The sequence below is a fragment of the Macrobrachium rosenbergii genome, chromosome 25 (assembly GCF_040412425.1).
Source record: "Macrobrachium rosenbergii isolate ZJJX-2024 chromosome 25, ASM4041242v1, whole genome shotgun sequence".
Taxonomy (NCBI): domain Eukaryota; kingdom Metazoa; phylum Arthropoda; class Malacostraca; order Decapoda; family Palaemonidae; genus Macrobrachium; species Macrobrachium rosenbergii.
The window spans coordinates 39,768,171-39,793,332 of NC_089765.1; the positions used below are offsets into that span (position 1 = coordinate 39,768,171).

The 25,162-nt window shown below is 42.4% G+C and overlaps 1 protein-coding gene across 9 annotated transcripts in view; it reads right to left on the reverse strand.

Moving 5' to 3' along the window:
* Positions 1 to 25,162, reverse strand: part of LOC136852590 (probable replication factor C subunit 1) — a 70,325-nt gene that overhangs the window by 37,816 nt on the left and 7,347 nt on the right. For 5 of the 9 annotated variants that reach the window (XM_067127444.1, XM_067127442.1, XM_067127445.1 and 2 more), the window contains exons 2-5: positions 23,879 to 23,957; positions 22,185 to 22,283; positions 3,159 to 3,575; positions 619 to 708 (exon numbers count right to left, since the gene is read on the reverse strand). In XM_067127444.1, the coding sequence (XP_066983545.1) occupies positions 619 to 708; positions 3,159 to 3,575; positions 22,185 to 22,283; positions 23,879 to 23,954 (682 nt within the window). In that variant the 5' untranslated portion in view covers positions 23,955 to 23,957. The remainder of the gene's footprint in view (positions 1 to 618; positions 709 to 3,158; positions 3,576 to 22,184; positions 22,284 to 23,878; positions 23,958 to 25,162) is intronic. The other 4 variants (XM_067127447.1, XM_067127449.1, XM_067127448.1 and 1 more) reach the window with 1 other exon arrangement.

Consider the following 25,162-nt stretch of genomic DNA (forward strand, 5'->3'; position numbering starts at 1 on the left):
ATAGCTATGTAATTACTTGGTAAGTTACATATACAAAAACCTCTTATCCCTCCTCCTCCTCTTCCTACACCCAATTCATTTTGGCAAATCCCACAGCATCTCCTTGCAAGATGAAGCCCTTGCACAAGCCCTCCCCTGCATTAAGTACAAAACAGAATGAGGGTTGGTTGTTGCAAACAATATGAAGCATCCAAAAGGGCTACCATGTCCATCACAACAATGAATTTCTTGTTTTTTAGCCATATGAATATAAAAACAAAGACTATAATGCAAATCCAACACACCCCACCAAAATCAGAAAGTAGATGGGAGTGCACCATTTCTTTCCTTTAAGGCAGCCAAAAGAAAAGTCAAGGTGATGGTCAGTGAATGAGGGATTCTTCCCCGCTCACCCTCATCTCCACCTGTTAACACAATGTTAACTACCCTGTTAGTAAGTTTTCAACTGAGTTCAGCTGGTGCTAAAAGATACTCCTATATAGGTGATGGTTTGTATTCCTGTTAGAACAAATTATGCAAATAGTGTAATGTAGCTGAGATGTACAGAAGTCCGTTATGGTCCAATAAGCTGAGGTGTTACTACTACTACATTACACTGACAAATTAATCTAGACTCACATGTACGTGATACTTTTCCTGGTGATAAAGCCCCTTTGTTGTTTGAAGCATCACTGGATTTCTCTGAAGTCTCCTCTCGCCCTGAAAGAGCTAGAAAGCACATTTACATGAAATTTTATTAAGTTACCTGCTGACAATGGATAATAATATTATAAAACTACATGTTATCCTTACTAGTACAATTTACAAAGTAATCAACTTATACAGCACACCCTCATGATTTCTTAACAAAACCTACAGCTTTAGAAATGATTAATTCTTGGAAGGAAGGTATAGCATAAAAATCTGATTTACCCTTGACCTGTTACACATGGTAAACAATTTCTCTGCCCCTAGTCTAAGTAAATATTTATGATACCCAGTTGCCCAGGGCTCATTGTGGGGTGGATTGTCAGGGGTAGAGCAACCACCATCAAGCTAAGGCACAGGTCCTAAATTAGGTTAGAATGTACCCCTTTGAAACAAGTCTTTGATCTGCTCTTAGACTGGCCTTAACTGCATCATAACAGCCAATTTTGGCATAATTTTGGTCATGCTGTGCAGAAAACATGAGCAACTCTTCTGTAGTCTTACCATAATGATATCTCTAAAATGTCTTTCCAGTTCAACCTCATGAGGCTTTGAAGGTAGAGACTCCTTAGAAAATAATGAGTACCTATTGAAACAAAGGAAAAGGGTGAGTCAATCCAACCCAGTGGCTCTCAGACTGTGGTGTTGAATATCTGGAACCCAAGGGTTGAGCACTGAAACATTGTTGAAAGACCCAGGTGTGAACCAGGCAATGTACTACTATGTGCATGCAGAAATAACTGCCCTGGGGACAGAGTCAGCTCCTCACAAGAGGGACCAGTCACACTCATGACAAGCACCACAGTGGACATGCTGTACCTTTTGGGTACATGAACATGCCTTTGAACCTGCTGAGCTAGTTCCAAAGACCAATTAGAAACCATAGGAAATGCAGGCCTGCCCTGACCTATCTCTTAACAAATAAAATGACTAAGGGATGTCTATGCCAGTCCTTACCTCCCATGAAGTCTTGGCAGGTGACCAGGCATGAACAAGTTCATGAAACGGGTATTAGTCACATGCAAGCTTTGGACTGGGCCACCTAACTTCATGAAACAAGTTTCCTGTGATCAAGAATGATTTCCATCACCCCTCTCTGAGGTAGAATGGTGCCTGTGCTATACCCACTGGGGCTTCTTACAGTGAGATTCCAAAGACCAAGAAGATGAGGAGGAGTAGGAGGGTTAGGGGATGGATGCAGAGGAGGACAAACTTGAGGATAACATGAAGGGTTAGGGGATGGATATAGAGGAGGACAAGCTTGAGGATAACATGAAGTAGGTTGGGGAAGCATGTCAGTACTTCCTTGCCCTACTCCTACCATGCATTTCCCCAACACCCATACTCTTCCAATACTGCAGAGTGCATAGTTGTGACAGGAGTTTGAATAGGTCCAGGAGTTACAGCAGCAGCATGGGAACAGCAAGGGAGTAGCCCACTGCCAAAGCAGGGAACCCGTCAAAAGCAGAATCAATTAGGGGGTACACTGTTGAAGTAGTAGAAGTAGTAGTGGCAAAAGAAAATAACCAAAAGACCTTTAGTAATTTTTTAGAATCTGTGAAGACATCCTGTAGACAAAGTCAGTGATGCAAGTGGAAGAGCGACAGGTGGACTTCCACCAGCCATCCACCTGTTCCTATAGATCCAGGCAACCTTGGAAGAATGATGAACAACCAAACCAGCAGCAGAAGAAGGAGTAAGAGCATAAATCAGTTCCTTAAGAGGCATCAGAGTAAAGGGAAGAATACTTCTTCCTGATGAAACTAACTGGGTTTTCCTGGAGTTCTTTGGCTTCTTACCATATTCCTCCCACTGTACAGGAAACCAAGTACTGTAATGTACTCCTGAGAGGGAAGATCTTTTGCACATATTGCAATAAGAACAAATAGTATCAGGTTCAACAGTCAAAAGGCTATATACAGCAGCCACAGGCACACTCACTCAAGGCACTGTTCTAGCACATTCTTTCTTTCCATCTTTGACATCATCCATCGTACATACCAAATCATTTAACACCAAGTTCGGTAAAACAAGGGTGGAGCTCATTAACCAAAAAGTCGGGGTCAACATCAATAAGAGTGCAAACAAAGGTTTTCACAGCAGTAGACATTGACTATATGGAGACCAAAAAATTAGTGAGGGGTCTCCTGACAGGTGTGGGCAAGTACTCGGCCCAACTTGCCTACCTGTCACCATGTAATTGCATTGTTAACAAGCTTCAACAACTCATCCGGCTGTCACTGAGGGTACTCCTAGACAAAGACTTGAGGTCTGCATAATTGTAAGAACAAATAAATTATGAAACTTTGCTATAAAACACTACAGAGTATAACTATCTTACAATTCCAAGCTTTAATAATTAAACCAACAAATATTACAAAATATACAAGCTTTAATGATTACATTTACAGTTGCTTGAAGAATAATCTTTAAATTATAAAAGGAAGAGAAAAGGCAAAAAAATTAATTACCTTCTTTAACAGTGACTTCAGTCTTTGTTTTAACTAGTTTTTTAATTTGCACAGAACAAGGTTTCATGGCCTTTTGTAATTCTGCAAGGGTTTTTCCACTTAATCCCTTTTCTTCAGATTTAGAAGACTCTTGTTTGTTGCGCAAAGACAAACTGCTATCCAGAGCTTCCTCACTAGGTGATTTTTTTGAGGGTGACACCTTTTTTGGTGAAGACTTGGTCTCTTCAGTAAAATCATCAGGATCATCATCATCCTTTTCTAGCTCTTCTTCTGAGAAACACTGATTCTTTTCTTCATTCTTCATGGATCCAACAAATGTTTTCAGTCTTTTTTTTCTGGGAGGTGACTCAGATGGAGAATGTTTGACCTCCTCGCTTTCAGGACTTCCTTCACTTTTATCTCTTTCCATATTTGGCCCTTTCAAAAGAACACAAAAAATGTCATTAAAAAATTAAACTTTTAGAAGTCATAATATGGTATGAAATCATCAGGGGCATTAACTTTCCTAAAATTAAACATTTTTATAAATTAACTACAGTACAAAGGAATACACACTCACTCCAAGTATACTGCAACACTCTTCCACTAGCTTTAGTTCACAAACAATGACTTATTCTTTTGTTAGACAAACTGAAATGCATTTTTCTACCTCATTATTAACCATATAGATAGCATTATAATAAAAGATTGGTAAGAAAAAGAAATGAATTCAAGATAGATATGCAAAAAATTTGCAAAAATTCACTTCAGATAACTAAGAAGAAGAGTCAAGGAGAAAACTATGGTCTGAATCTAATACTCAAGCTTGATTGCTGACACATACCTAATAATAGTTTCTGAAATTATATGAGTATATATTTGATCATAGTAGTTGAAAACCCATTAGGAAAAAAAGAACAACAGACATTACAATAAAAAAAAAGAAGTTTCTAGTCGATACACAAAGCATTCACAAATAAAATACTCAGAGAGTGAAAGATTTGTTAGAAGAGTTGTCTACCTACCTCACACCTAATATATAGGTAATTTTCTTGATTTATATTACATTACTGGAAATATTAAATGATATTGTATCAAGTATCTGTTTGACCTAAAGATCCAGATGAATAAGGTTCAATGAAATTACAAAAAATGCTAAGAAAATATAATTCACTGAAATGCCATTCATGATAAGTTTTATTCATAACATTATGCAAACAACATTTAACATAAATCACAATTGTACTGTTGCAAAGGCCAACAGTGTAATTTCATAGACCTATGTTTCCAAATGTCACTTAGAAGAAAACAAACAGAAACAGTATGTAATACTGTAGTTACCAATGCTGGTAGCCTGGGAAATCTAGTAACATCCTTTAAATTAGTGAAATTGCTACAATAAAAGATCTAAATGAATAATCTAGTCAAAATAAGGAAAATGCGAGGACCTTGTGAAATATATCAACAGCAAAAGTTGATGTAAGTTGCATGAACTCAGTAAAGTTGCCAGATAGTACTTTTACAGGTTGTTGTCAGAAAGATTTGAGTGTGTTACAATACTGTTTTGAGCAAATTTACAAGACAAAAACCACACCTCTAGCTTTTTATTTTCTAACATGCGCACATAAAAAACTACAGTTCGCCCAAATACTGTACCTGTATTTAGCAAAAGTGACAAAACAAATTACTGTACTGAAGAAATACCTAAAAAGATGACTACAGTAAATCAATAAAGAGCAACACTACAGTAAATCAATAAAACAGCCTGCCTTAGAATAACAGAATGTCCTTAAATATATACTGTAGTGGTCTCATCTATCCAATTCTCCATTTTCCAAGTTTCAAATAACCCAACCTGTGACGCACTAAATGAGATAAAATATTCCTGATATCATCAACACTTGAACTTGCCATCTGTCTACCTTTAAGGGATACATACATGGAGGTAGCCATACTGAATGAAACAAACTTATTAACCCTTAAGGGATGGGCTACTGTAAATGTATATCAAGCACACCCCTAGACTGGGCAAACTTTAAGGTTGGCCAATATAAAACAAAAAACCACATCAATAGAAAGAGGAAGATATGCAAATGCACAAGGTGTAAGAACAAAGTTTCTAAAATTTTTCTTTACCTTCCACAAGAAGTTGAAAGAGACTATTTACAACTCTGTGTGGGGCCTCTCTTATAAGACACTCGTAAAAATATGTTATTTTCATAATAAAATAAATTTTTGAACATACTTACCTGGTAGTTATATATATAGCTTAAGTCCCTGACGTCACGGCAGAATTTCAAAAACTCGCGGCAATCGCCGATCGGTAGTCAGGTGAACCACCTGTGCGCCCTCTACCCAGGTACCTGGAACCATTCCAACTATTCCTCAGATCTTCCATGCCCCTAGTCTCTAGAGGGGAGGAGGGTGGGAATATAATTATATATAACTACCAGGTAAGTATGTTCAAAAATTTATTTTATTATGAAAATAACATTTTTAAACATCTAACTTCCCTGGTAGTTATATATATAGCTGATTGACACCTTTGGTGGAGGGTCAGAGACAGCTAACATCGTTGGAATTATAATTAAAGTTGCAAAACAACTCTAGGTTCCTACCTGTTAAGGAAGCTGACTTCAATATTTCTCATTATGTCTGCATTCCTTAAGAGATCCAGCGATCCACCCAGGGGCTGAAAAATCTCTAGGGGCTGTCAACCGGTGTATAACCTCTATGTGACTAGACCTCCTCTCAATACCCTTGTTCCGGCGCTACCAAGGAACTTTCATCCCAATGATTGTGGAAGACTGTGCCCAATCTTCACAAGCAACCATAAAATTTCAACCATTCCAAGGCAAGAACAAAAGGTATTGTTTTATGGAATTGGATTAAGGAAACTGACTTCAATGAACTCGCCCTCATTATGTCTGCATTCCTTAAGAGATCCAGCGATCCACCCAGGGGCTGAAAAAATCTCTAGGGGCTGTCAACCGGTGTTTTAACCTCTATGTGACTAGACCTCCTCTTCAATACCCTTGTTCCGTCACAAACAACCATAAAATTTCAACCATTCCAAGGCAAGAACAAAAGGTATTGTTTTATGGAATTGGATTAAGGAAGCTGACTTCAATGAACTCGCCCTCATTATGTCTGCATTCCTTAAGAGATCAGCGATCCACCCAGGGGGCTGAAAAATCTCTAGGGGCTGTCAACCGGTGTATAACCTCTATGTGACTAGACCTCCTCTCGATACCCTAGTTCCAGGCACTTCCAAGGAACTTTCAAACCAATGAATGCGGAAGACTGTGTCCAGTCTTCACAAACAACCATAAAAAAAAATTCTCCATCCCAAAGTAAGAAAAAAGGGTATTGGTTTATGGGATTGTAGGGGTATTACCCTCTCCCACTAGTAAATGCTATAAACGGACCCAGCGTATAGCAGTCTTCGTATAATGTTTGGACTCGTTTTAGACAGTGAGAGGTAAATACTGACTTGTTTCTCCAGAAGGTCGTGTCCAAGATACTCTGTTCTGTTTAAGTACTACAGAGGTTGCAACTGCCCTGAACTCGTGCGTTTTTACTTTCAGAATCTTATGTCCAAATCGCTACCTTTCATATGAGCTTCTTTTATCAACTGCCTGATAAAATAAGACAGAGCATTCTTCGACACCTGTACAGAGAGCTTTTTTGACTGAGCACCAAAGCCCTTCTGAATTCCTTCTTAAGTCCTTTGTCCTGTCCAGGTAGTGCCTTAGAGCCCTTAACTGGAATATGATATTTTAATGATAAAATAAAGTTTGTTCATACTTACCTGGCAGATATATATATAGCTGTATTCTCTGTTAGTCCGACAGAATTTCAAAACTTACGACACACGCAGTGGGAGATCAGGTGGTTAGTACCCATTCCCGCCTCTGGGAGGCGGGTATCAGAACCATTCCCATTTTCTATTCAGATTTTCTAGTGCCACTGTCTCCTGAGGGGAGGTGGGCGGGCACTATGAATATATATATCTGCCAGGTAAGTATGAACAAACTTTATTTTATCATTAAAATATCATTTTGTTCATGAAACTTACCTGTCAGATATATATATAGCTGAATACCACCATTGGAGGTGGGTACAGACAGAATAGGATTTGGAAAAACACACTACAAGTAGGTGAAAGATATTTTGGTTCCTTACCTGTTAGCATAGCTGACTTCGTGATTACTGTCACCCAAGTCCGCTTCTGCTTAACTAGAGTCTCCAGCAAGGGTGTGACCTGTATAGCTGGTGAGTTCTAGATGATCTGTCAACGGGGCGTGACCACAATGTGACAAGACCATATTGACCATACAATGAGGGCAAACGAAGCAAAACCAACCACCTGACCAAGCCTAACTAAGTTAGGATAACGCAACTAAAAGCTAACGATTGGGAAGTCCGCCACAGGCAGTCGACCCAACAACCATAAAAACACTATCCAACCATTTTCTATAGGATAGGATGAGTGTCATCCCCTGCCCCCAGGAAAGTATCTGCGGAAACGTATGGTCCTAGCGAGAAGCAGTTCTCATATGTCGTCTTCACATCTCTCAGGTAGTGTGAAGCGAACACAGAGTTGCTCCGCCAAAATGTGGCACCCAGAATGTTACTGAGTGACATATTTTTCTGAAAAGCCACTGAAGTCGCAAACCGCCCTCACCTCGTGAGCATTGACTTTCAGAAGTTTAAAATCAGAGTCTTGACAGCATGAATGGGCTTCTTTAATCGTATCTCTCAGAAAGAAAGCCAGAGCATTCTTTGACATAGGTAAGTCCGGTCTCTTTACAGAACACCATAAACTATCTGAGGGACCTCGACTTTCCTTCGTCTTGTCTAAGTAGACTTTGAGAGCCCTAACAGGGCAAAGGACTCTCTCTGGCTCTTGAATAAGGATTTCAGCCATACCCTTGATTTGAAAGCTCTTGGGCCAAGGGTTAGACGGGCTTTCATTTTTAGCTAAAAAGGAAGGGCTTAAAGAACAAACTGTTATGCCCTTTAAAGCCTATATGCCTACTAAAGGCTTGCAGTTCACTAACCCTCTTTGCCGTTGCTAGAGCAGGTTAGAAAAATAGTCTTCTAGTAATGTTCCTCAATGACGAGAACTAAGAGGCTCAAACGAACTGGACATTAGGAACCGAAGCACAACATCCAAATTCCAAGAAGGAGTCCTTAGCGAGGCACCTTCAGGTTTCAAGGATCTGAAGAGATCGTGAAGGTCTCTGTTGTTAGACAGATCCAAGTCTCTATGCCTAAAAACAGATGATAGCATACTTCTATACCCCTTGATAGTCGAGACTGCAAGTTTCACATCACTCCTCAGAAATAAGAGGAAGTCTGCTATCTGGCTCACAGAGGTCGTGGTGGAGGAAATGCCCTTCTTTCTACACCATCTCCTAAAGACGGTCCACTTCGATTGGTACAAATTGCTGGAAGAGAGTCTTCTCGCTCTGGCAATAGCTTTCGCCACTGGTCTAGAAAAACCTCTCGCTCCGGCCAGCTTCTCGATAGTCTGAATGCAGTCAGACACAGAGCGGGGAGGTTTTTGTGGTACCTCTCGAAGTGGGGTTGTCTGAGTAGATCGACTCTCATGGGCAGAGATCTCGGAAAGTCTACTAGGAAGGACATGACCTCTGTGAACCATTCCCTCGAAGGCCAAAATGGGGCGATCAACGTCATCCTCGTCCCTTCCGGACGACGCGAAACTTTCTGATGACTTCTCCGATGATTTTGTGAATGAGGAAAGGCATACACGTCCATCCCGACCAATCCCAAAGAAGAGCGTCCACTGAGAGAGCTCCTGGGTCGAGAACAGGGGAGCAGTAAAGAGGAAGTCTCTTCGTCTTGGAGGTTGCGAAGAGATCTACCAAGGGACGTCCCCAAAGCTTCCACAGTCCTTGACACACCTCTTGGTGTAGGATCCATTCGGTCGGGAGCAGTTGTCGCTGCCGACTTAGAAGATCCGCACGGACGTTCTCTACACCTGCAACAAACTTCGTGAGGATCGTAATATTTCGGGCCTGTGCCCACAGAAGAATGTCCTTTGCTAAGGCGAACAGGGACCGAGAGTGAGTTCCCCCTGTTTCTTGAGGTATGAAAGGGCCGTGGTGTTGTCGAGTTGATCTGGACAACTCGGTTCGAGACTTCGCTCCTGAAGAAAAGAAGGGCCAACTGAATCGCCCCAATTCTTTGAGGTTTATGTGCCAGGACACCTGTTCCCCTCTCCAGGTGCCCGACACTTCTTCCCTCCCCAGTGTTGCTCCCCACCCGAAATGGACGCGTCCGGAAAACAACACTAGGTCGGGGTTCTGAAGTTGAAGAGAAAGGCCTTCTGCCAACTTCGATGGATCGAGCCACCACCGAAGGTGATTCTTTACCTTTGGCGAGATACTCAGAGAAGCTTCCAGATTCTCCTTGTCGTGCCAGTTCTCTGCAAGGAAGAATTGAAGCGGTCTGAGGTGCAGTCTCCCCAGGGAAACAAACTTCTCCAGTGATGAAATGGTCCCCAGCAGACTCATCCATTCCCTCACCGAGCATGTTTCTTTCCTCAGGAAGGCTGAAACTTTTTCTAAACACTGAAGTTGTCTTTCTTGAGACGGAAATGCTGGAAATGCTCGAAAAGCCACTGAATCCATCTGAATCCCCAGATAAACGATGGACTGAGTCGGGTCAGATGGGACTTTTCAAATTCACCAGAAGTCCCAGGGACTTCGTCAAGGTCAAAGTCGTGTGGAGATCCTCCAGACACCTTGTCATTGACGAGGCTCGAATGAGCCAATCGTCCAAATAAAGGGAGATTCTTATTCCTCCAAGGCGAAGCCATCTCGCAACATTCCTCATCAAGATCGTGAAAACCATAGGAGCTGTGCTGAGCCCGAAGCAAAGGGCCCTGAACTGGAATACCTGTCCCCGCAGGACAAATCTCAGGTATTTCCTCGATAGAGGATGTATAGGGAATCGTGAAAATAGGCGTCCTGGAGATCGAGAGAAACCATCCAGTCGCCTGGTCTTAGGCTCCCATGACCGACTGGGACGTCTCCATTACGAACTTTTCCTTCAGAACGAAATGGTTCAACTTGCTGACGTCCAGAACTGGTCTCCAACCCCTGACTGCTTCGGAACCAGAAACAGCCTGTTGTAAAAGCCCGGGATTGTAAATCCGAGACTTGCTCCACAGCTCTCTTCTCGAGCATTTGATCGAGCAGGTTGAAGAGAATTTGCTGCTTCTCCTGATGATAGGATGGCGACAGATCTATGGGAATCGTACTCAATGGAGGCAATACGAGGAATGGGATCTTGTATCCCTTTTCGATGACTTGGAGGGACCAGCTGTCCGTCCCCCTCTCTCTCCAGGCTTTTGCAAAAGAAAGGAGCCTGGCTCCTACCGGTGTCTGAAGGTCTCGGAGTCATTTCTTGCCCTGGTCTTAGAAGGGGCTCTACCTCTTGAGGACCTCTGCCTCGAAAGGACGATCTAGAGGAGGGTCTTCCACGAAAGGGCTTCTGAATCTTGGAAGTCTGCCCAAGGGAAGAAGTCGAAGGGGCTGCAGGACGTCTAGAAGACTGGGCCAGGAGGTCCTGAGTAGCCTTCTCTTGCAATGTGGAGGCCATATCCTTGACTAAGGGTTGGGGAAAAAGATGGCTAGAAAGCGGAGCGAACAACAATTCTGCCTTCTGAGTAGGAGAGACCGACTTAGCATGAAGTTGCAGTAAATGGCTCTCTTCTTTAAAAGCCCCGACAGAAATGGGCAGCCAGTTCTTGGAGCCATCCCTAACCGCCTTGTCCATACAGGATAGGACACTAAACAAATCTCCCAGGCTAATGGAGTCAGGGCTAAAAGCCTGCAAGTCCAAGACTCCCAGGCACCAGTCCAAAAAGTTAAAACTTCTAAAGACCTGAAAAGGCCTTTCAGATGGTGATCAATCTCAGATAAAGACCAGGACACCTTTGCTGAAGAAAGGAGAGACCTTCTGGGAGCGTCCACAAGGCTGGCAAAATCCCCTTGGGAAGAGGAAGGAACTCTCCAACCAACCTCCTCTCCTGTCTCGTACCAAATTCCTGCTTTTCCACTCAATCTTGATGGAGGTAGGGCGAAAGAAGTCTTGCACTGAGCCTTCCTGAGTCCATCCACTCTTGAACCTTGCTAAAGGCCCTCTTCAGAGAGAGACGTAGCCATCTTCACAAAACCAGAAGACTTTTGTGACTTAGACGAGTTAGCTGCGAGGGGAGGGCGAGGAGCAGAGGGTTGAAACTTGTCCCCAAACAAGTCTTTCAGCAGCCTAGTTAAGACTTGGTAGTCTGCAGAAGCTGAAGAAGAAGAGGACTGATCCTCAACTGCAGGATCCGAAGCGCAAGAAAGCTCTCCTTCTTCCACAGGAGCAACGGAAGGGGCAGGAGAAGAACCGAAGGACGAAGTCCTTGCAGACCAACATGCAAAGGGGACTTCTGCTTGGAAGAAGTCCGAGAGGAGTCACGAAAGTCACGAGCAGAAGAATCAAAATGAGAGTCTCGGACGAGCGCCCTGACGAATCCCGACGAGCTTCTTGACGAACGATCCGACGAGTCCTGGTGAGAGCGAGCAGCGAGGAGGCGTCATGCCTCGCAGCAAGAAAGGCGCCGTGCCGAGCAGCAAGGGGAGGCGTCTTGACGAACTGCAAGGGAGGCGTCCTGACGAGCAGCCAGGGAGGCGTCATGACGAGCAGCAAGGGGGCGTCATGTTCGAAGCAGCAAGGAGGCGTCCTGCCGAGCAGCATGAGAAGCGCCACGCTTAGCAGCATGAGAAGCGCCACGCTTAGCAGCATGAGAAGCGTCCATGACGAAAACAAGAGGGTCGTGCGAACGAGGGGCGTCAAGCCTGGCAGCGTGAAGCGTATCAGAAAGCGGGAAATTGCGATCCCTGCCAAGACCAGTAAAACGCTGAGCAACAGGACTTCTAGCGCGGCGAAGCATGAGACGACGACGAAACGAGGAGAAGGAGAAGGGGAAGGTTTAGACCTCTTGATCGGCAGCCGGGAATCCTTCCGACGACGACACGCATCGGTCTCCTTCTGGGCCATTAAAGCCAATTGCTCCTGCATGCCTAGGAGCAGCTTAGTAGGAGTAGGAGAAGATTCTACCTCAGGAGAAGGACTGATCCTATGAGAAGAAGAGGGCGAGGGGACGCCTTCTTGCTTCTCACAGGGAAGCAACAGCCTTCTTTCTGGAGCGGCGGAGCGCTCAAAAGCGTCCATCGTCCGATGACGTCCTGGTCCTCTTCTGCGGTGGGATGGCGTCAAAATCCTCCGGAGAAGAGCGAAGAGCGTCACGAGAAAAGGGACGTGAAGCGTCCCCTTCTTTGAAGCTTCTCTTCAAAGGGCGAGAATCCCGAGATTTCCATTCCCGACGCGGGGAGGAGGAATCGGGGGAAGAGAAGCAATCCTTAAGGATTCGTGCCCGTGCACGATCCTTGGCAGCCTGGGAAGCGTCATCAGGACATGCCGAAGGGACGCCAGATCGGTGGGGGGTCCGCGTAACCCTCTTGCGGCTTTCGACTTGCCCACTCCCTGAGTCCTGGGAGTCCGACAGAGGTCTAGACCTAGAGGCGTTATACGGCCGATCTGACGCCCCCTCCACAACACTAGGGGGACGGACACTATCACTGCACTTCACAGCACTTTGAAGAGCGAGCATATTAGCTTCCAAGGTACGAATGGAAGACATAATAATCGCCAGGGCATCACCATCCGCAGACACAACCCCAGGGTTAGGGGGCAACACCACAGGGTTAGGAAGAGCTACGTCTACAGGAGGGTTAACAGGTGAAAGCACACTACCCTGACTCCTACCACTTCTGGAGGAAGACCTCCTGAGCCTATCTCGCTCTAGCTTTCTCACATAAGAATCATAAGTCCTCCAACTAGCATCAGACAAAGATTCACACTCCTTGCATCGGTCATTCAACAAACAAACATGTCCTCTACAACCCGAGCATACAGTGTGAGGATCTACTGAAATTTTCGGTAGCCTCACCTTACAGTCTTGCACACGGCAAACTCGATAACTAGAAGAACTAGATTCAGACATCTTACTCCCAGGAAAACAAAAGCCAAATCCAAAACAATCCACAATAGCGTATGCCTAGCCACAAGTCCAAGTCAAAAAACCAAAAATCAAACAAATACTCAAGTGACAACCAAGTTTTATCCGAAATCCAAGACGGAGGTACTGAAAACAAGTGTTGACAGTACCCAAGCGACAGAGAAAATCTGAATAGAAAATGGGAATGGTTCCTGATACCCCCTCCCAGCGGCGGGAATGGGTACTAACCACCTGATCTCCCACTGTCGTGTGTCGTAAGTTTTGAAATTCTGTCGGACTAACAGAGAATACAGCTATATATATATCTGACAGGTAAGTTTCATGAACAAAATGACTTTCTCTGCCTTATCCCCTGTAATGTCCGTTAGATTTGGAATCTCGAACGTTCTGTGTCAGGGTTGTGATGAGTATTCATTTTTGCAAGGAATCCTAGTTGCAGTGAGCAGATTGCCTTGTCTTGTCTAAAGTCCATATTCTCGCTGAGAGCATGTATCTCACTAACTCTTTTCGCTGTAACCTAAACTGAACAAGAAAAGAGTTGTCATGATGAGGTCCTCTTAAAAATGTTCTCTGTAAGGGATCGAGCTTACTCCCCATGAGGAACCTCAGGACCACGTCTAGGTTCCATGCTGGTGAGTTCTGTACTCTCTCCTTAGCAGTTTCGAAGAATCTGAGTAGGTCCTGGAGATTCTTATTGTTTTATAGGTTTAAGTTTTTATGTCTAAAAAACTGCTGCCATCATGCTCCTATAACCCTTAATGGTAGAGGTAGGAAAAATTAAGCTTCCTCTTGCGGTGTAGAAGGAAGTCCACAATTTGAGTTACAGAGGTACTGGAAGAGGACACATGGTTGCTCTTGTACCATCCTCTAAATATCTCCCACTTGGATTTGTATACCCTCATGGTGGATGACCTCCTTACTCTTTCTATTGCACCAACCGCCTCTTTCGAAAAAACCTGTAGCTCTTGTAAGTTTTTTGATAGTCTGAAGGCAGTTACTTGTAGTGCTTAGGGGTTTTGGTGATATCTTTCCAAGTGAGGTTGTTTGAGTAGACCTACTCTCTGATGTAGGCTCCTCGGGATGTCCACTAACCATTCCAGAACCTCTGTGAAACAATCTTTTGTCGGCCAGTAAAGGGCCACAATGGTCAATCTGGTACCCTCGTGTGAAACAAATCTTTTGCAGTACCCTGTGTTTTATCTTGAAAGAGGGAAATGCATACACGTCCAAGTTGGACCAGTCCACCAGGAACGCTTGTCTATGTATATAGCCCCGGATCTGGTACGGGAGAGCAGTAAGTTTCCAGCCTCTTCGTTTGCGCTGTGGCGAAGAGATCTATGCAAGGACGTCCCCAAAGTCACCACATGCTACTGCACACGTCCTGATGTAGCGTCCATTCTGTTGAGAGGACTTGATTTCCTGCTCAGAATGTTCGCCCTCACATTTTTTTCTCCCCTTGGATAAAGCGGGTTACTAGTTTGACATTCTTCTCTTTTGCCCAGAGAAGAGGTTCTCTTGTTGTCTCGTATAGAGACCTGGAGTGAGTGCCCCTTTATTTGCTGATGTAGGTCAACGCTGCCGTGTTGTCGGTGTTGACCTGCACCTCTCTGTTCTCCACTGTGTTCGAACTCCCTGAGAAATAGAAGGATTGCAGTTAGTTCCTTCTAACTGATGTTTAACCTCTCCTGCTCTCTGGACCAGGAGCCCGAGACTTGTTATTTCCCTAGTGTTGCTCCCCATACTGAGTCCGACGTGTCGGATAACAACACTAGGTCTGGGTTCCTCTAATATAGAGAAGGGACCTCCTGGAGCTTGACGGGGTCGTTCCACCACTGTAAATACGGCCTTATCGGTTCCGAAATGGGGATGCACTTGGTCTCCAGTTCTATTTCCTTGTCCCAGTTCTGATTTAGATGAAACTGTAACGGGCATAGAATTAACCTCCCTAAGGAGACAAACTGTTTCAGCGAGGAAAGGGTCCCCAGCAGACTCATCTATCCCTTCACTGAGCATGTCTGTCTATAAAGTCCTGAAATTTTCTTAAGGCTTGTCCCGTCCTTGCAATAGACGGAAAAGCCCGAAAATCCTGACTCTGAATCTTCATCCTAAGGTATAGAAACTTTTGGAATGGGATCAGCTGAGATTTCTATCTGTTTATCAGTAGACCTAATTCCTTCTATACCTAAATCGTGGTCTGAAGATCCTCCAGGCAGAGTGTGCAGGAAGGAGCTCTGAGGAACCAGCCTTCTAAGTACAAGGAGATTCTGATGTTTCTCGAGTGAAGAAAAAACCTGCTACATTGGCAATCATCCTTGTGAAAATCTTTGTTAGACGCTTGATGCCAGTGCATCTTGCGTCCTGAGCTACCTCCACGTCTTGGCTTCCAATATCTTGAAGCCTGACGTCCTGACGTCCAATGCCTTGACGCTTGACGTCTTGGGTTCATTGACGCTTGTCGTCATGATGTTTCACTCCTAGATGCTTGACGCCACTGCATCCAGCATCTAGAGTTTCATTCACTATGTTCAGCGTCTTAAACTTCTGGACGTCTAGAAGCTTTAGTTGGACGTCTATTATCCTTCTTCTCTTTGCCTGGTTGTCATGCTTGTACCAGGGAAGACAAAGTCTGCTGCATATTTTGTATTAAAGCTATATGTGGGGCTTCCTGCTGTTGGGGACAGGTTGGGGAAGCCTCAGCTACGGCAATTATTTCCTCCTCATCGTCAATAATGGATCGTGGAGAGGGTTCAACAGACGAGTACAATCCTAAGGAGGAAGAGGAGGATGTACGAAAGGCAGCACAGAGTCCGTTACGCTCTTGCAGCCTGGTATCCTGACTGAACAGGACTGTCTACGTTTGTTCTTAGTAGGAAAGCTACCCCTGGGGCTGGAAGGGAAGAGCTCCGGGCTGCTCCAGTGGCTACAACCTGGAGTCTATGAAGTTTTATCATGACGTCCCTCAATATTGGGTAACTTGCTCTTGAGAGATCTCGACTCCAGAGCCAGACGTCATCCCCGTCTGCTTAGGCTGAAACAAAGAGACCGAAACTGGAAAACCTTTCCCGTGGACGAACTTCAGAAAATTCTTGGAGTTCGGTGCATGGGGATGTAAAAATACGCATCCTGGAGGTCCACTGAGGCCATCCAGTCATGCTGTCCGACCGCTGCTAGAACCGATTTTGTCGTTTCAATAGCGACCTTTGTTTATTGCACAGAAAAGTTGAGTGCAATCACGTCTAGCACCGGTCTCTAACCCCCCAAGCATTTGGGGATCAGGAATAACCGAATGTAGAATCCTGGGGAATTCGGATCTTGAACTCTCTGTCCGGTCTCCTTTTGCAACATCATAGACACTTGTTGCTATAAAGCCTTTGCCTTTGTTCTGTTGTTGCATTTGGCAGAAAAGTCTAATTGTCTTGTTAGTATAGGGGCCTCCTCAGGCTGGACAGTCTGGCTCCTACCTCAGTCTGCAGGAAAAGAAAGGCAGGTTCTCTTTCTTCCCTGTGTAGAGCCTCTTCTCGTTGCCATTCATCTACCCGCCCTAGAGGAACCTCTATCGGAGGGCCGACCACGAAAGGGCTGAGATACCTGAAACACAGGAGCCTCAGCCTTACTCTTTTTAGCGATGAAAGTCGTTGGTAGGACTTTTCTTGCTGTTTTTAGATATTAAATCTCACGTGGTTTTCTGGGCCAAAGATGAAAGGTCCTCTTTACCAAATCTTGAGAGAAGAGGTGAGAGGAAAAAGGGGTATAAATCAGTTCTGATTTTGATTGACGTGACCCCATTAGCCAGGAAGAGCAAAGCAAAGATGGGCTCTTTTCTTCAAGATTCCCACTGAGAAAGATGCAGTAGATTCGTTGGAACTATATCCGAGTCCTTTATCCATACACAACATCAGATATATGAGTTCTTCGGTGTCAGTCGTGTTGAATAATTCCATCTTCCTTCCTGGGAAGGGGCAGGTATTTCGAGGCCGAACGATTCTCTAGTTTGATACTAAAAGCTAGACCTTGAGCTAGTTTGGTTGGAGGAAAAACAAAGGCTGTCTTTCATTGTTTCTCCTTCGAAAGTATCCAGTCCTCGTAAATGCTGCCCTCTTAGACGCCTTCGCAAGAGTAAATTCTGAAGGCAGGGAATGAGGAGCAGTCAGGTTAAATTTCTCTGGAAAAAAAAATTTCCGAAAATCGCTTCATAAGTCTTTTCAAGTCTGATGAAAGCTGATGGCCTTTTATATTGTCTTCGTCGGAAATCTCTACAATAGGATTCACAGGAGAATGCAAGATATTATCGTCCTCTTTTTCCGATTTTCCGAAGACGGAAGTAGAGACGTCTTTCAAAATATCATCTTGACGCCTGGCGTCCAGTCTCTTGACGCCTGGCGTGTTGGCATCCATTTTCTTAAAGCTTAATGTCTTGGCGTCCAGCTTAATGACGCCTGACATCCTGGTGTCTAACTTCTCGACACTTGACGTCCTGGCGTCCAGCTTCTCTACGCCCGACGTCCTGGCGTCCAGCTCCTCGACGCCCGAAGTCCTGGCGTCCAGCCTCTTGACGCTTGATGTCCTGGCGTCCAGTTTCTCGACGCCTGACGTCCTGGCGTCCAGCTTCTTGAAGCCCGACGTCCTGGCGTCCAGCTTCTCGACGCTCGATGCCCTGGCGTCCAGCTTCTCGACGCCTGACTTCCTCCTGGAGTCCTGGCGTCCAGACTTCTAACATTCGTTGTCCCGCCAAACCTAGAGGTTACTTGAGAACTGGCCGCCTGTGCGACATCGGTCAAAAGTTTCCTCCGGTTGACGTACAGCAACTGGTGGACGAAAAAACACTTTAACCTCGCCTTTCCTATGGCGGGGTGAGCGCCCTGGGAAGCGTCAACAGGTACGCTCGAGGGGACGACTGCTGGTAACTAAAGCCTCTTGCCTCCCTTCGTCTTTCGACATTCCTTCTCACAGGGGTTGGTGAGCTTGGAAGAGGTCCAGGACTAGGAGCGCAACAGGACTGAGCGGCCGCACCCTCCACTGCACTTGCACTAACAACATATTAACACTTTTATTTTTAGATCTCTTATTGTCGATCACATATTATCCCTGTCTTCTGAGAGGGATTTTACCTGTTGGGGCAGGGTCTGAATGGCCGCCAACAAAAACATGAAGTGTTGGGTCCTTACCTGTTTCAGTAGGGGGTTCAGAGACTACCACTACGGGAGAAGGATCAATAGGATAGTTAGCAAGGGGAAAAGAATTAACTATTCCCCGGTTATATCAAGAAGAGTGAGATACAGTACTCTTGGCTCTTCTGAGCCGGTCTTCCATTCCCGTTCTTCAGACATACTGAGTGGGGATCCAAGGAGACTTTAGCAAGCCGCTTGCATCCCCACACACATTTTCACACTCGATGAAGATAGATATGTTATAAGAAAATCCAAAAGCGAACAAGCGAAAGCCAAGCCAAAGTGTACTTCACCAAAATAAGTTGCGAAAAAACACAGGCTACGAGCGAAATTCCATCGATGTTACCGACACAGCGGCAGGGAAGATCTGAGGAATAGTTGGAATGGTTCCAGGTACCTGGGTAGAGGGCGCACAGGTGGTTCACCTGACTACCGATCGGCGATTGCCGCGAGTTTTTGAAATTCTGCCGTGACGTCAGGGACTTAAGCTATATATATAACTACCAGGGAAGTTAGATGTTTAAAAATGCCAATTTTACAAGTTATACATGTTTTATCTAATAATTTATTTTACTCTACTTTGTAAAATTATAATTACAGCTCACACAATATCATAATAGATAAGAACTAAAATCAGTAACAAATTCTGACTATATTTGTCTTAAAATTTTTACGAGACTTACTGAGATGGGGAGATGCAGTAACTTTTTGTGAGGTGTATATGTTTTTTCTAATATTTCTTTGCAAAATTACAATTATAGCTGACATACTATCATAAAAGATAAGAACTAAAACCAACAGCAATCCCTGGGTATATTTATGAGCAAATAAATAAAAAGATGTCATGGGATAGAGAGGGGCAATACATTCCCCCATCAAGTCTCAAGGCACACTAATCCCCCCCCACACCCCCGCCATCCTGTGCTGAGCTACACAATTGCCGTAAGTCATTTACTGACCACTGAAGTGCTATGAACATCTTTCCCGCTAAATTCATCCAAATCATTTGGCGCATAGTATTACTACTCATATGAGTTAGCCCTTCCATCACTCAAAACCTGTTATAGATACAGTACTCATATGATGATGCCTGTCTATTAAGGGTTAAACAGTAATAAGAGAGCACGCAGTAGTTTTAAGTTTTACCTATCTATTGTAGAAATCAAGCTACAGTGAAGTAAAACCTTGCGTCTAACCTAAATCATGGCATCTCTAAGCTGAAGATTTTTACATAAGACTTATGTTTGGTTAACACAAATTATTGTTTCAAGCTTGAGTGTTTGATATACTGTACGATATATTGTACAAGATATTGTACTACGGGTACTTGTTTTTGAATAAATGCACATACTTATTAATCTCAAGCTCAGAGATGGGTTTCCAACCTCTAATTTTGGAAGAACACGTAACAATGGCAATGGTTTTTAACTTTTTCCTACAGGTTACTTTTTTGTGTTTTGTGTCTGCTTACTGTATAATACCTCATATGGGTGCCATTTACATTGCCCCCAGCATACGGCACTAAAGATTTTATACAGTATCCCTTCAGCTTCAAGCTACATTTCTTCAATCCTTGTGTTACTTGCAAATTGTTGTTTCTTTTATTTTTACCAATATGTATAACTTTTCTTGGAAATAAATAATTACAAATATTGATATTGTACAGAAATTACAACTTTCCTTACTGAACTGTGCTTCCTCTAACAGGACGTTTTGCTGAAGGTCATCTTAACTGGGTCCTGGTCAGTCAGGTAGGATATGCCCAGTAACGTTAGGTAATGTTAAAAATGATATATTTCTAAAATCTTTGGTTCTTTCAATACAGTAGAACCAATTTTCAAAATTATTTGTACTCACCAAAAACCCTCAGAAACATTTTTTTATATCTGTTACACACAGTTTGTAAGTCTTGAATTCTGCTGAGAATTATGAATGAAATCATTATGCTGTAGCATATATTTTTCGTTTTGAACATGGTACACAGTTGTCAGCAAGTTAAGACCACTTGTGGTTCAGTATTAGATATGGAGTCATACCTAAACAAAAACTAATTATAAGTTATATACAGATAACTCCCTGTATTCGCAGGGGATGTGTACCGCAACCCCCCGCGAATAGCCAAAATCCGTGAATACTTAAAACCCCTCTAAAAACACTTAGAACTGACTATTTTGATAGTTTAACCCTTAAGGGACGGGATAATTTATCAATGTGCAGCACCCCAGACCAGGAAAACTTTGAGGTAGGCAAAATAAAAAAAAAAATCACATCAATGGAAAGAGAATGACACGTACATTCACACTGTAAAAATAAAAAAAATTCTTAAAAATTTTCCCTACCTTCAACAAGAAGTTGAAAATGACTATTTACAACCCCTTGTGGGGCCTCATTTACAAGACAACTGTAAATTTTACCAACTTATGTTTTTTCTAATAAATAAATTTATTGTATTTTGTAAAATTATTATTACTGCTTACACAATATCAAAACAGATAAGAAATAAAAGCAGTAACAAATTTTTGGCATATTTGTTGTACAATATTCACGTAAATTTACGAGAAGGATTCAGTAGTTTTTTTTTTACTTTTACATGCTTTTTCTAATATTTCTTTGCAATTTTCTTTGTAAAATTACATTTACAACCGACATACTATCGTAAAAGACAAAAACAAAAAACAACAGCAACCCCTTCGTATATTTACAAGCAAATTTACAAAAAGACTCATGTGAGAGAGATGCAGTACTTTCCCCCTTGAAGTCACAAGCATTACTGATACTGGCCTAACTCTCACGTCTGTATAAGTTTCCATTAGTGAATTTATAGCATATAGAAGTATTGGCACCTTTGTTTCGAATCATTATTACCATAACAGTGGTGCATAATTCTGCTTCACACTGAAGCTCAATCCATCCACCTCCCCAAACCTGTTTTACTTCACGCTGAGGATCAAGCCGTCCCTTAAGGGTTAAACACAAGACAAACCCTCTAAAAATGCTTTTACCTGAGTATTTTAATAGTTTTATCACAAAAAAAGCATTTAGTCATGAAAATATGAAAATACAGTAATTAGTGAGTATTTCTCAGTGAAAAATACTGCGAATGTCAGAATTTTCCGCGAATGATGGGTAAATACGTTTCATAGAGAAGTCCGCGAATACTTGAGTCAGCGAATCGTGAGAAGGGGAATACAGGGGGTTTACTGTACAGTATCAGTTTACAAATATCTTGGTAGCTATTCATGATACAAGGAAAATAACCATGCAAACAAGTAATTATCACTGCCAAATGTTACTCACCTTTAATTTTCTACTACCTTTCATTTAAAAACAAATCCTTCAGGCATCCCATATGCATCTAGAATTACAGAGTTGTCTCACTGTGGTAGTTAATACTGTAATAAGTTTAATCAGACCACTAAGATAATTTTCTAGAAATTCGTGCATCTGGCACAAAGGATTTGTTCATAAATAAGGTAGAAATTAGTGCAGGAACAGTTAGAAGTTGGAAGGCAAGGTGAAATGAGAGCACAGTGGATAGATGAAAACCAAATAGGACAAAAAGACATGGGAAATATTAAAAAGAACATTCATAACAACATCAAATGGTCCTCAGGCACACTAGAGACAGTATGCCTCTATAGAGTACTACAGTAGTAAAATACGGTAGTGTATATGGGTTTTTGGCTTGTTACATAGAAAAATCCATAAATGGAATTTCGAATACTACCTACAGTATATTGTACTTATTTTCTACAAAGAAAATCTCTTTGAGTACCATACCTCTCAATCTTAGCATTCTTTTTATATTCCCTGACTTTGTAGGTGAGTCTTCCACATCCTCTCCGACCTTACTAGATTCACCAATGTCACTTGATCTGTCTGTGTGGACAGTTTAAAACTCACAGGTAAAATAAATAAAATAAAATAAAATAAATACAGTATTCTAAAAGTCATCAAATATTTTCAATACCTCACAGTGATTTTTCAATACAAAATATCTGATATTTTCAGAATAATCTGAGAATTACATTAACTGAATAGAATTAAATAATGCTACAACACGAACAAAAGGATATGTTTAAATGTAGTTTCTGATACTATATAATTACCTGGCCAAATTACTGGATTCCCTACAAGGTTGTGAAAATAATCAAAACACACATAAACTGGATGATGCAGCCATATACAAGTTTAAAACAGTTACTTCAATACAGTATTAGCAATAGACCAAAAGTGTTTAACATCTGCAACGTTATTTTAGATGAAAAAATTCCAATATTTCTGGCAGCAATGACCAATGTTGTTGCAAAACCAATTTATAACAAGTAAAAAATGCGCTGAAGAAACTTCGGCGCAATTGAGTTTTCTGTATAGCCACTACACCATAATATCGAGGCCACCGAAAATAGATCTATCTTTCGGTGGTCTCAGTATAATGCTGTATGAGCCACGGCCCACAAAACTTTAACCACAGCCTGGTGGTGGCCTGGCCTATATTGTTGCCAGAAGCACGATTATGGCTAACTTTAACCTTAAATTAAATAAAAACTACTGTGGCTAGAAATTTGGTATATCTGATGATTGGAGGGTGGATGATCAACAAACCAATCTGCAGCCCTCTAGCCTCAGTAGTTTTTAAGATCTAAGGGTAGACAGAAAAAGTGCGGATGGACAGACAAAGCCGGCAAAATAGTTTTCTTTCCAGAAAACTAAAAATCAATCCATCAATCACAATACGGGAACTTGAGCCATCAAAATATTAATATCCTTGACCTAATTTAAACTTGGAATTAACTCTTTACTGAAAAGTTGGATGTATTAGAATATGTCAGTCATGAATATACTGAAAGCAAATTTCTGAAACTTATAATTCCCAAAACAATAAAAGAATTCACAATCATAGAAACTCATAAGGCCCAACTTTTGTATAAGCTGTAGAATACTGTGCTTGCACAAAAACCAGCAATAGTACAGGGTATGAACTGAGTGTCTCATTCACGCCATTTTATCAACAATAACTGAGACTGAAAATGCAAATAAAGAGCTGTGGTTTAAAACAAAGTGTTGAGCGAGTCAGAGATAGTTTTTAGCCTGTCAGTGAGCAATGAGGAAAGATGAGCACTTGTAACTAAGAAATACAATGACAAGAAAGATGAGTACTTGTAAATGAGAAATACAACGACAATCACAAGAATGTGAGGTGGAACCTGTGCACAGGGTAAAAGTTCTTTCCAGGTATGGAAAATGACTGTGTGACCTGTCCCAGGCCACAGCCATGTACTCACCCCCAGCTTGCCACACTCATGTACTGCTAAATAGCATACCTCTCAATCTTAGCATAATTCCTGGTCACTGAATGCACTTTAAACATTAGAACTGACTGATCACACATGTGATAGGTATCTTTATTATCTGATAAAATACAATTATTGAGGGTTCATTATTGTAAATTGGAGAAATGTTTTCGTGCTTACCAGTATTTTCCTGTTTCAGCTGACTTCCTTTTTCTCCGTCATCAACATCAGGTTTCATCACTTGAACTGTAGTCATTCTCTGAATGTAAGAAATTTCACAATGAGATGTAATTTAAAAAAAAAAGAAGTTTTCTATAAAACTCATTTCATTACTTTTACATAGGCCTTACTGTGTGTCCACACAAATCTTCAGACACCACAAAAAAAAAAAACTTCCAGTTTTACCTGGATCAGTATAAGTTCCAGTGTGAGCAACTACAATAAAAAGAGGAATTGAGAGGAAGGTATTTCTTTGAAGTCATGGGTTGGTATTGAGGATATTAATTTTGTTTTAAGATTATAGTGGTTACCATCATAAACCTTTACAATATCACAAACAGCTATTTAGATTTGAATGCATCTTATTCTCCCATAGGATTAACTTGAAACAGGATCTGTGGAACAATGGGAATTCTTGGAGGGAGAGCTGGACATTCACTAAACTAACTAACTTGCCAAAAAATGCCCCTGAGCAGGTAAGAAATATGGATGAATTAGATAAATCTGTTACATCCTGTAAGGTCTCCCCTGAAACCAGTTCTCCTCCGCTCCGTTTTCTGTAAGTGACCTTCCAGCCTTCACCTTAGAGGACTCTGCGACCCGAGGTCATCAGGTCATGGTCATCAGAAATATCCTACTATTGAATTTATGTAAATATGAGACCAGACGACATTAATAACATATTATTATTTATTGTAACAATTGTCTGGCAGGTCATATACCATGATTTATGTTTTGTTCTCAAAGTTGTATGTATTGTATTTGTATAATTGGTTGACCCAGGTCACACATATGCCCTTTATGCAGCGAGCCTTCATCCAGATAAGGCCGCGGTCCTTTTAAGAGAGTCGTGTACATTTTTGTCAATAAATCAGTCTCACTGTTCTATCATTGTATTTTTGGACAACCTTATATTGGTGACCCAAGGAGTATTTCTCCGAGCCATTAACGGACTAACTATGGCGCTTAGTTTTGGCTCAGATGAAAACTTCACGCCCCTAACAGACTCAATACGGCGCCCACTGGGCGTTCAGACTCTCGTCGGTAGGTCTCCCGCACCATTAGCGGACTAATTATGGCGTACTCCTTGTATGTTTTGGTGCTCGAGATATCGATAAGGTTTGAACAAAAAACATGGCAGACAGATCCATTACACTCAGTCCCTCGGTAGCCGACGCATCAGGAGACAACCCGCCTCACTCGCTCCTGCGCGCCTCTACGCCACAGCCGACACCTGTCCGTCTC